This window comes from Spermophilus citellus, assembly GCF_964194105.1.
Source record: "Spermophilus citellus genome assembly, chromosome: 5".
NCBI classification, from domain to species: domain Eukaryota; kingdom Metazoa; phylum Chordata; class Mammalia; order Rodentia; family Sciuridae; genus Spermophilus; species Spermophilus citellus.
The window spans coordinates 9,404,105-9,416,434 of NC_138186.1; the positions used below are offsets into that span (position 1 = coordinate 9,404,105).

Consider the following 12,330-nt stretch of genomic DNA (forward strand, 5'->3'; position numbering starts at 1 on the left):
GTGTGCACAGTATTTCCAGATGTTGTATGTGTTAATTCTTCCCCATTTAATAGGCAGGGATGTGAATTCCAAGATTCTGCATTGTTGAAATACTCGCCCCCTTAAACTGGGGCACATGTAATTTTAAGTAAAATAAAAAGTATATTAAAAGGAAAAAGAAAAACAATTACATATGCAGATCGCAGTAAAGCCTGGATTTGAACCTGCCCTCTACCTAACACCATAGCCTACCCTTGTTTGCTTTTTGTGGTGCCAGGGCATCGTGCATATGAGGCAAGCACCTACCACTGAGCTACATCCCCAGCCCAATGAAGTTCATAGCCTGCCCTTTGAACAGCTCTACAGATTCGTTCTCTTCTCTTCTCTCCCCCCACCATTTATTTATTTATTTATTTATTTATTTATTTATTTATTTATTTTAAGCTGCTTAGGACCTTGCTAAATTGCTGAGGCTGACCTTGAACTTGTGATCCTCCTGTCATAGCCTCCAGAGCTGCTGGGATTACAGTTGTGCGACAACACACCAGACGTGGGCCCTTGTTGCAGATGGTAGTAATAATATTATATTTTACATTGATATTCTAACTGTACCACTGGCTACGAAGGAATGGCTTTATAAATTCTGCAATGAATTTGTCACTATAGGGATAAGGACTTTATATCAAAAGTGCCAGGTCCTCATCCTCCCAACCCTGATTCCAACTATGCCACTGTGGCCAGTTCTCATGTTGTCACAGTAGGCTGAGGGCTGAGGCCACAAAGAGGGCCACCTTCCCTGTCCTTAAACAGTTTACTGTGGACCAGGGTGAGAATCTCAAAGTGCAGGAGTGGTGGGCCCCTCCCTCTCCCCGGACCTGTTCCCAGTCTTCATCCAGAGTGGTGCAGTAGCCGTCATTTGGGTGCCCACAGGAAGCTCTTCTGCAGGAGCGTGACTTGAGAGCAGAGAGGTATTTGCTCATGTGCTGAGCCAGCAAAGGTCTTGACAGACGGGCATTTCCAGCTTTTCTTACAAACTCCAACTCAACCTCTGCTCGACAATGCACTTGGGACCAGTCTGGATGCAGATGGTTATTTTTCTGTCTTGAGCCTTTCCAGGAATTCCACCGTGGGCAGGCCGCCAGAGGACACTGGCGACGCAGATGCTGCAGCCACGTCTCCCTGTGAGCTAGGATCACACAGCCCCTGGGCCTCGCCCTCCTCCCTGCTGGCCCAAGCCGATCCTCCTGCATTCATATAGGAGTGCCGTGAAGCCATGCCCTGGACTCTGCCCACAGGACAGCTGTCCCCCTGTGCCGAAGGTGGCAAAACCCACTACAAACACCCCGGTGCCATCCTCTTGTGGACTGGAACAGTAATGGCAGAAGGTCAGGAAAGTTTGCCCCAGGCTTGATAAAGGCCACCTCCCATTACACCGAGAGGTGGCAGCAGACCACAGAGCCCCAGCTAGGGATGGGGGAGGAGGCCGTTCAGCCTCCCCAGCAGAGGGGTCCAGTGGACGCGCACAGTCGCAGCCAGTGTCCCGAGGAATCCCCTCCAGCCTCTTCCTCAAGGCCTTGACCAGAGGGACAGTTCTGCCCCAGAGGCAGAGGGACCCTGAGCCAGTGTGCGTCCAAATAGGACTATTATTTGGGAAGGATTTAAAATTTTTGATCATTGCATTGAATTTCATTGCCAAAACATTCTACAAATATATGCCAGGCCAAAAAAAACTCTTCACCGTGCTGACAATGTCTGCAGTGAGGTCTCTTCTCCTGCTTTGCCCTGACCCACTGAATTCCCAGCTGACGCTGGTAGCACTGGCCCAGCCAGACCTTCCCTGCACTGTGAGGTCCCCGTGGTGGGCACCACTGCCACCACTGTGGGGAGCCTGGCCGGGTGCAGACTTGAACTTTCTGTCACTCTGGAGCAGGAGAGCCTGTTTAGAAGGAGCTTGGCTCTCTCAGTTCTCGGCTCCCCACTGTGCAGGAGGCACCCCCTCCAGGCCCCTGCACAGCTGAGACTTGGATTGCAATTTGTGGAGTGGCATGGAGCTTGGTGGCTGGGCCTGGGGTCCCCAATTTGCTTGCCTGGGAAATTCAAAGAGCCAGTTCTCTCTTCCTGAGCCCCCCCCCCCCCCCCCCCCCGTGTGATTCTCGGTTAGTCTCTATATGCTACAGTTCCTTTGGACATTTCTCTCCCACTTATGCATTCCATTCCTTTTCTAACCCCCCAAATTATTTGCCACTAAGCTGTCCTCACCATAGTGCACCCCCACATACTAGTAGTCCCTGCATCAGGATTGTGGAGGGCATGAAAATGGCCCATGCTAGTTCTACCTCTGATTCTGCCCTTGAACAAGCCTCGGTGTCCCCAACTAGAGGAGTAAGTGGCATGTTGAGGGTTACAGCATATAGTAGTTTATCAGTTAGTAGAAGCCATTTGTATTAGTTTCTTCAAGCTGCTACAGAGGGTTAAGATAACAGAAGTTTATTCTCTTGTTTTCTCTTATGCTTCTGGAAGTCCAAGGTGGTGACAAGGCTGTGTTCCCTCCAAGAGCTCCAGGGGAAATGCCCTCCTTGCCTCTTGCAGTCTGATGGCTCTGGATGTCCTTAGCTTGGGACAGGACTGCGTAATTCCAGTCCCTGCCTCTGTCTTCACAAGGACATTTCTTATGCATGACTCAGATCTTTCTCTGCCCTTCTAAGGAGGCTTGTGGTTGAATTTAGGACCCATCTGGATAATCCAGAATGATGTCATCTCAAGATCCTTAGTTACATCTGCAAAGACCCTTTTAAAGTCACCAGGTGGCCATGACTTTGGCGGGGGAGGGGTCTCAATCCGCTACTATTTTTTTTTTTTAAAGAGAGAGGAGGGGGGGGGAGAGAGAGAGAGAGAGAGAGAATTTTTAATATTTATTTTTTAGTTCTCGGCGGACACAACATCTTTGTTTGTATGTGGTGCTGAGGATCGAACCCGGGCCGCACGCATGCCAGGCGAGCGTGCTACCGCTTGAGCCACATCCCCAGCCCTCAATCCGCTACTATTAATGATGAAATGAAGATATATTCCGTATTTCTCTCTTCTTTATGTCCCTGGGCACTTGGGTGGCCGTTCTCCAGCATGGATTCCAAGGTGCATGTCCTTTCTTGCTTTTTCTCTTCTCACTTACGGTGATTTTGGATGAGCAAGACCTCGGGGGTACAGTCAGGGTGGAAAAGCAAGCATGGTATGGGGAGGCTTGCAGACAACCTGCTGTGCCAGCTCATGCAGCCTCTTATCCACACCCCCGCTGGTTTCTGGCCCCAAGTGTGCCTGGATGGGACCTTTCTCCCTTTCAGTGTCCCTCCTGGACCTGGGCTTGCCCCGGGAGGCTCCAGGTCAGACACAGAAGATAAAACCAATAAGCGATTTCCATTGAGGACACAGAAGAAAATGTGAAAGTAGGCCATTCTCCCAAGAAAGCCATCTGGAGACAGGATGGAATCTATGGAGTCTCAAAATATTCGTAATGGGGAAAAAATGTAGAATAAATCGTTCAAACACCCAACCAGGGCAGGGTCCCCCCATTCCTCCCGACAATCTATTCCCATCCTCTGCATGGCACAGGGACGTGCCTCACTGGGCAGCCTGCCCGTTTTTAACAGCTCTGACTCTTTCTAATGGTGCCACGCTCTCTGTACTTAGACTCCCTGCAGTCTCAGCTGTCAGCAGGCTGCTTTGCCTCCAGACCCGTCGCCAACCTGCCACTCCACCCTGGACACGCCCCATTGTCCAGTGTCCATGGCCAGCAGTTCATTAGTGAGGATGTGACCAGAACCATCTATGATCACAGTGTTGCAGTGTTTATTCATTAGTTCTGAACATTATGTGTTTTATGCTTTTTTTTTTTTTTTTTGATACAAGGAATTGAACTCGGGGGCACTCGACCACTGAGCCACCTCCCCAGCTCTATTTTGTATTTGATTTAGAGACAGGGTCTCACTGAGTTGCTTAGCACCTTTTGCTAAGGCTGGCTTTGAACCTGTGGTCCTCCTGCCTCAACCTCCCCAGCTTCTGGGATTACAGGCATGCACCTCTGCATCCTGCACATTGTGTTTTTTAAATGAAACTTATAATTACTTCAGCCATTTAAGAATCCTGCCTAAGTGCTAGTTGATATTGAGTGTATTGTGGAATAGAAAATTCCTGAGATTTTTCATTTGAACCATCCCTAAACCAGATCGCTCCACCCCTACTACCAGACTAATTACGCTATTGAAACCAAGAGTAAGCACTTGTATGTATTCTCATTAATCTTAATTTTCTTGGTTCTGTGCCATTGCTTCCAGCTTCTGAGGATATATTTGAATATTAACCGCAACACATTAAGCATGCCTTCCAGCCTTCTGTTACCTCTAAATATGATAACCAAAACACTAATAAAATGTTGAATAGAACCCAACTAAAAATAGAGTTGTAGCCTGCCATTTGCTTCACGCTGACATAAAACAATTAAGGTCCACTGTACTCCTGGAAACCCAGCATTTGATGGAGGAATGTGTGATCCACTTCCTTTGGGGCATGCTCTGCCAGTCAACCCACCTTTGTCCACCCTGGATACTCCAAGAATGCCAGGGTTGGGCTTATTTTCAATGATTGATCAAAATGAGGTGCCTTCTGCCAGGGTGCTACATACATCTTCCCCTCTGGTGAGATGATGAAACTGGAAGGAGATTGGTGAATTAGGACTTCAAGAGCCCTTGCCCTGTCCTGGTGACCTCTGGCATTATGTCCAGGTGTTCTGCCTCTCAAGGGTCATACACATTTTCCAGTACAAGTATCCCTTACCCAAAATGCTTGGGACCAAAAGTTTTCCAGGTTCTGGATTTTTTTTTTTTTGGAATGTTTGCACACATATAATGAAATACCCAAGTCTAAACATGAAATGTGTTTCACCTACACCTTACACACATCTCCTGAAGGTCATTTTATATGACATTTTTAGTGGCACCTGCACTCTGACTGCAACCTGTCACATGAGGTCAGGTGTGGAATTCTCTGCAGATGGCATCCTGACAGCCCTCTGAAAGCTGCAGACTTTGAAGCATTTCAGAGTCCAGATTTCCAGAACAGGAAGGCATGAGGGCATCTGCTTTTCCTCCTAATTGTGCAGGGACAGACCTGCAAGCAGCCATGGGTTCACTTCAACTGAGAAACCCAGGGTTGTGTTCGTAGGCAGAACCACTCTGTGGATTCTGCAGCCTTGGAGTGCCTAGTTGGGGCTTTAGGCATCAAATCCTAGGGGTTCTTCTCTTCTGAGCAGTTGTTTACAAGGCTGGGAGTCAGTGGGCACAGGGCCTCACGACAGTAGCACAGTAGTTTCTCATTTTCCTTTCCCTTCTCCGTCTGGATCCGTGATAGAAGCGAAAACATCTTTGAATTGGAATGATGGCAAAGATGTAAGTAGGGGCTTTCCTTGTTAAACAATTCCATTTTTCTTCCTGGAGTTGATTGAGTCCATAAAATGCATCATAGTCTTTGAAAAACACGTCTCTCTCTAGTTTTTTAACGAACCAGGAGAAAAGGGGCAGTTATTAGGTAGACTTGTGTTGGGTTTGATGATCCCAAGGTCAAGAGCCTGGGAGGCTCTCAGCCCCAGGGTACGCATGGCACCTAGTGTGGCTACCTATGCCTGCTCCATTCGAAAGGGGACAGCTGTGTTTAATTTGCTTAACAATTCAGAATTAGAAAATGTATGGCACATGCCTGTCATCCCAGTGGCTTGGAGAGCTGGGGCAGGAGGATCGAGAGTTCAAAGCCAGCCTCAGCAAAAGTGAGGCCCTAAGCAACTCAGTGAAACCCTGTCTCTAAATAAAATACAAAATAGGGCTGGGGATGTGGCTCAGTGGTCAAGTGCTCCTGAGTTCAGTATCAAAAAAAAAAAAAAAAAAAAAGTAGAAAATGTACTCTTGAGTTTCTTTTTACTGTCCCTCTGAATCTCCTGGAAATCTTGTTAACATGCAGGTCCTGGTTGGGGCCATAATTTTTGCCTTTCTAAAGAGCTCCAGGATGCTGGTGTTGCTGATCTGAGGATAAGACTTTGACTAACAAGGCAAATTACCACCGAGCTAGATTTAAAAAGTACTGATAATGAACAAAAGCACCGGGCTAAATTTAAAAATACTGATAATGAAATAAATATAAATGTAGAAGCTACATTTAAAAATCCACAAGTGCTTGAGATGAATGTATTCAGAACACTGATTGCCAGGCAAACCATAAGTAGTAAGCTCTAAATAAATTGGTCTTGGTTCATCTATTAATTTCCCTTCTGCTTTCTCTTTTCTGTTGGTGTTTAAGCAGTGTGATTCGCATGTGGTTTGGTAACTTAGCGTCCATAGCGCTGGCCATGTTTCAAAGAAATCTTCCTGTTGTTGGCAGGTGCACTCCAGGACCCCTGAGAGTTCAGGACTCAGAGGCGTTTTGTCTGCAACTAGAAAGAGACCCAAAAGTGAACGTCCCATTCTCCTTTTTTATTTCTCTTTCTTCTCCCTCTCCCCCTCCCCCACTACTCTACTTTTTCACATTCATAAATTACCTCTTCTTTCATCCCAATACAGTAATGCTGTGCTGGTGTACTATGGCGCCCTCTGGTGGTTCATTGGAAATACAGCAAGATCCAGTTTCTACCTTCAGGTTTCCCATTCAATGGAAAATGTACACAGTACAGCTCAGAGTGCGCAGAGAAGTGACACATAACCTAGAATTAGAGAGCTCTTGCTCCTCAATGCTGCACTGGCCAACAGTTCTAAACTTAGGAGAAGGCCAGATGCGGTGGTGCACACTTGTAGTCCCAGCTACTTGGGAGGCTGAGACAGGAAGATCACATGAGCCCAGGAGTTTCAGACCAGACCAGTGAGACCCTATATCTTTTTTTGAAAAATACTTTAGATTAATAAATTTAGGAGGAGATGAGTTGAGATTTATATAGTTCAACCTGGCTCACTCTAACTTCTTTTTAAATATATCCTTGACTTATCATTGGCAATCTCTAGAAAAGATACTGTTTATTAATGGATAATGTTTAAGAAAAAGAAATCTGAATTTGTGTGTCAAAGCTGATATGTCTTCATGGTCCATTGGCAGAAGTCCACCCAGTTAGCATTTAGGACCCATGAAACCAGCCTCTCAAATAAATAAATAAATAAATAAATAAATAAATAAAATCCTGTGCTTCTGAGAAGCAAGTCAGCATTCTTTCCCCAATTTATGAAATCTAGGTTCTTAAAAGTACTTTTCAAGGGGTTTTCTAGTTTGGTTTGTTGTGCATTCCTTGTACTGACATTTTACATTTCCATTGCTAATGGGCCCCTTCCTGAATGTGTTTGACATTTTACTTGGCTCTGAAAGGACTTTTATGCTGCTGTTTTTTTCTTCCCCAGAGCTGCCTTGAGCTAATTAACCTATTCCCTTACTGGCTGGGCCTACTGTATGCAAATGTTCTCATTTCAGATTCTGACATATCACTCTTGCATGAACGTTTCTAATGAAATCCTGTGGGGGTTTTTTTTGGATCTGTTCTCCTGTGGAACCAGCAGGGGGCGCCCAGAACAGTTCTCTGAGTACTCAGAAATGAGTGTTCCTTGCTAACAAACATGAGAATGGGGGGGGTGCGGGGGGCTTATCCAGTTCCCTTTCTTAAGAGTGGCTCTTTGAGTCACTATTAAAAGGTCATTATCAATACTTTTCAAGGGGGCAACTTTCTTGATACTTTCAGAGTTTAATTTTATTCTGTCCTCGTAATTGATTTGTAAGCACTGGGTATAGATTACAAGCTGTGCTCTTTCTAAGACAGGTTGTACGGAATGAAGTTATTTAGGATCTGCAGCTTGGGAGGGTAAACTCCTTGGATGCCAGGATGGTTCTTCACTTCCTGAGCATTAATATTTCAAGTCTTTTTAGTTTTTGTTGCGTAGTCTTTAAGTGCCTCTCTTGTCGTGTGAAATACCCTTTGATGTTGTGACATCAAGTTCCTAAAATTCCTCCTTCTTCTATTGCTCAAAGTCATCAAGGAGAGGAGCTTTCTGTCATGTCATTTGTCATTTTATCTTGGTGTCTGTTGCTATTGAAGCACAATCAGCAAGAGTCATTAAACTATTGCCCCCCAGAATTGCAAGTTAGGGTGGAGGATTGAACACCAGACAGGAGAGATTGGGGATTCAGGTGGTTTATGGAGGGGCTGAAGGAGTGCTGCCTGCCGTAGGTAGGAATCTCACTGTTGCTTCAGCCTGGCTAAAGGTTGAAAGCCGAAGGCCACGACAAAAAATCTGATCATAGAAAAGAAGGTCTGGAGAACCCAAAGGCGTGTGATTCTCAAAGTCCAGCCCCATAGCTCTTGGGATGGCAGCACAGGCTGTTGCTTACCTCTACAGCCCCCCATGAGGGAACTTGCACCTTCTCCTTGTCAGTGTGTTCATATTGGTTCCAAAGATGCACCAGGCCAAGTGGGCACTGGTTTATACACACAGTAGTGGCAACTGGAGTCCAGTGTTACCAAGAGACTGAGATATGTATCAATAAGAACAGACTCCAGGGCCACTGTTTGGCCAGGTTCGAACACAGGAGTCAGATTTGTTGGAAAGACGTCTCATTTCTAGTGTTACTAGTGAGTTGCCCTTTCCAAGGAGAAAGGGAGAGGGTGGCATGAGGAGAAAATTCAAAGACGGCTTAGAAGGGGAGAGAGCACCGAGGATGGAGTGAGTACGTAACCCTCATTAAGAAAACTTTCAATGCCTTAGCCCTATTATTGTATTTGGGTTTTGTTTTTTTTTTTTTTTTGAAACTGCAATCAAATGCATTTTTTTTTGCCTGCCTCACAGATTTCTTTTGGCTTTCTGTTTCCATGAGTGGCTGTACAGGGAATTCTTTTCAAAGTTATAGAGAACAGGACTATTTGGGGCTGCTTCTGCTGAGCCAGTGGGTGTATATGTTAGGGATGGCATAGATCCTGTCTGGACCTAGAGCCAGGTGAATTCTTGAGAGTACTGGCACTGGCAGGTGAGAATTCAGAAATAATCAGGAAAGACCTACTCAGCACTTTAACCTGCTCTTCCCGGAACCTGGCTGTGGGGGATCAGGGGCCAGCTGACCACCTGGTGGGTCCTTCCTATGGGCATCATTTGGCTGTATCACCCAGGGAAAGAAATGCATAGTCTGCCTGCCCTTGAAGAAAAGGGAGGAGAAGGGGGAATTGAAAATGACTTAGGGGAGTTGTTAACTCCATAAAGAGTATGTGCTTTTAAGTTTCTACCAGCTCAGTATGCTAACAGGCCTCATCTAGAATGTTCTGACCAACGTGGCTAGTGTCTTACCTGGTGCAAGCCTGTGATCAGGTTTTTGGAATTCATGTGGAGTCCAGGGGCTTAGTCTTAATCTTGCTGGGACGTTTCTTTCCCAAGGCTGATATTTTTGCTTCCTTCCCCTCCCTCCCTCCCTCCTCTCTCTCTCTCTCTCTCTCTCTCTCTCTCTCTCTCTCTCTCTCTTCCCCCCTGGCTGCCCTCTTCCTCTTCTCAGAATCCGGAACCGCTGTTGGCCGAGTGTACCCACGGGGAGATGATTCCTCATGAAGAGCCTGGATCCCCTACAGAAATCAAATGTGACTTTCCGTTTATCAGACTAAAATCAGAGCCAGCCAGACAGTGAAACGGTCACCGTGGAGGGGGGACGGCGAAAAATGAAATCCAACCAAGAGCGGAGCAACGAATGCCTGCCTCCCAAGAAGCGCGAGATCCCCGCCACCAGCCGGCCCTCCGAGGACAAGGCCACCACCGCCCTGCCCAGCGACAACCACCGGGCAGAGGGCGTGGCATGGCTCCCCAGCAACTCTGGTGGCCGAGGCCATGGGGGCGGGAGGCACGGGCCCACAGGGACTTCTGTGGAGCTTGGTTTACAACAGGGAATAGGTTTACACAAAGCATTGTCCACCGGGCTGGACTACTCCCCACCCAGCGCTCCCAGGTCGGTCCCCGCAGCCACCACGCTGCCCACGGCGTACCCTCCCCCGCAGTCAGGGACTCCCGTGTCTCCCGTTCAGTACGCCCACCTTCCACACACCTTCCAGTTCATCGGCTCCTCCCAGTACAGCGGGCCCTATGCCGGCTTCATCCCTTCGCAGCTGATCTCCCCATCGGCCAACCCTGTCACCAGTGCAGTGGCCTCCGCCCCGGGGGCCACCACTCCATCCCAGCGCTCCCAACTGGAGGCCTATTCCACCCTGCTGGCCAGCATGGGCAGCCTGAGCCAGGCACCGGGACACAAGGTTGAGCCGCCGCCTCCGCAGCACCTCGGCCGGGCTCCGGGGCTGGTCACCCCGGGGTCCCCCCCACCCACCCAGCAGAACCAGTACGTCCACATTTCCAGCTCTCCGCAGAGCAGCGGGCGCGCGGCCTCTCCTTCGGCCATCCCCGTCCACCTCCACCCGCATCAGACGATGATCCCGCACACGCTCACCCTGGGGCCCCCCTCGCAGGTGGTCGTGCAGTACACCGACTCCGGCGGCCACTTCGTTCCCCGGGAGTCCACCAAGAAAGCCGAGAGCAGCAGGCTGCAGCAGGCCATGCAGGCCAAGGAGGTCCTGAACGGGGAGATGGAGAAGAGTCGGCGGTACGGGGCTCCGTCTTCGGCCGAGCTGGGCCTGGGCAAGGTGGGCAGCAAGGCCGTCCCTCACCCGTATGAGTCCAGGCACGTGGTGGTCCACCCGAGCCCTGCGGACTACAGCAGTCGAGATCCCTCGGGGGTCCGGGCCTCGGTGATGGTCCTGCCCAACAGCAGCACGCCCGCAGCTGACCTGGAGGTGCAGCAGGCCACGCACCGGGAGGCCTCCCCGTCCACCCTCAACGACAAAAGCGGCCTGCACTTAGGGAAGCCCAGCCACCGGTCCTATGCGCTGTCACCCCACACGGTCATCCAGACCACGCACAGTGCTTCAGAGCCTCTCCCTGTTGGGCTGCCAGCCACCGCCTTCTATGCGGGGACTCAACCCCCGGTCATCGGCTACCTGAGCGGCCAGCAGCAAGCAATCACCTACGCCGGCAGCCTGCCCCAGCACCTGGTGATCCCCGGCACCCAGCCCCTGCTCATCCCCGTGGGCAGCACTGACATGGAGGCGTCCGGGGCAGCCTCTGCCATAGTCACGTCGTCGCCCCAGTTCGCTGCAGTGCCTCACACGTTCGTCACCACCGCCCTGGCCAAGAACGAGAACTTCAACCCCGAGGCCCTGGCCACCCAGGCTGCCTACCCAGCCATGGTGCAGGCCCAGATCCACCTGCCCGTGGTGCAGTCAGTGGCCTCGCCCGCCGCGGCGCCTCCCACGCTGCCGCCCTACTTCATGAAAGGCTCCATCATCCAGTTGGCCAACGGAGAGCTCAAGAAGGTGGAGGACTTGAAAACCGAAGACTTCATCCAGAGTGCAGAGATCAGCAACGACCTCAAGATCGACTCCAGCACGGTGGAGCGCATCGAGGAGAGCCACAGCCCAGGCGTTGCGGTGATTCAGTTCGCCGTCGGGGAGCACCGAGCACAGGTAAGGCTCGCCGGGGTTCCACAGGTAGAGGGACCCCTGCCGCACTGCCGCCATCACCCCGCCAGCCGAATTGCTTCTGCGAAGCAGGATTAAGGGGTCTCCCCAGTTCCTAGACCTTAGACTTGGCCTATCCCCACTGTGTTAAGACAATTTAAGCCCTAATTTTCCATGAGGGCTCCTCTTTGTAACAGACTAATCTCCATGCATCCAGAATGGGACTAGTTATATGCCGTCCTTGGGACAATTAAGAAGATCACCACTCTATCTCACACTACAGTTATGTGAGACATTGCCGCTGAGGGAAACTGGGCTAAGAGGATATGGTCTCTCTGCATTGTTTTTGGAACTTCATGTGAATCTACACTTTTCGATAGGTATAAAATAGTTATTTTTAAGTTAAAAAAAAAAAAGAAAAAAAATTACCACTCCAGTTTTTTTTTTTTTTTTTTTTATGGTTGGAATGAGGAACCCAGATTGAGAAAGACTGACTGGCTCAGGCACTGATAATAATCATCAAAAAAGACAGGCTGATTTTGGGGGAAGAGGACCTTGAAGGCTAAAGTCACTGCCTACCATTCCAGCATCCAGGTTTTAAAATATAGATTTTAATATTATATAGGTATGGCAAGGCTGGCAGATCAGGAGATGACTTGTTGAAAATATAGTTTTGCTAGCACTCCCAGATGCTAACTAAGAACAGGGAGCACACCACATCATGGAGATGGGGCGGGGGTTGTCTAGAGGCACCTGTGTCTCCAGGCAAAGAAAGTAGGGAGAACGTGGTCAAGAGC

At 49.1% G+C, this 12,330-nt stretch overlaps 1 protein-coding gene across 13 annotated transcripts in view; it reads left to right on the forward strand.

Annotated features, from left to right (window-relative positions):
* ATXN1 (ataxin 1) overlaps window positions 1-12,330 on the forward strand; it is a 385,115-nt gene that overhangs the window by 349,883 nt on the left and 22,902 nt on the right. For all 13 annotated transcript variants that reach the window (XM_081294749.1, XM_081294754.1, XM_081294744.1 and 10 more), the window contains one exon: window positions 9,532-11,539. In XM_081294749.1, the coding sequence (XP_081150875.1) occupies window positions 9,692-11,539 (1,848 nt within the window). In that variant the 5' untranslated portion in view covers window positions 9,532-9,691. The remainder of the gene's footprint in view (window positions 1-9,531; window positions 11,540-12,330) is intronic.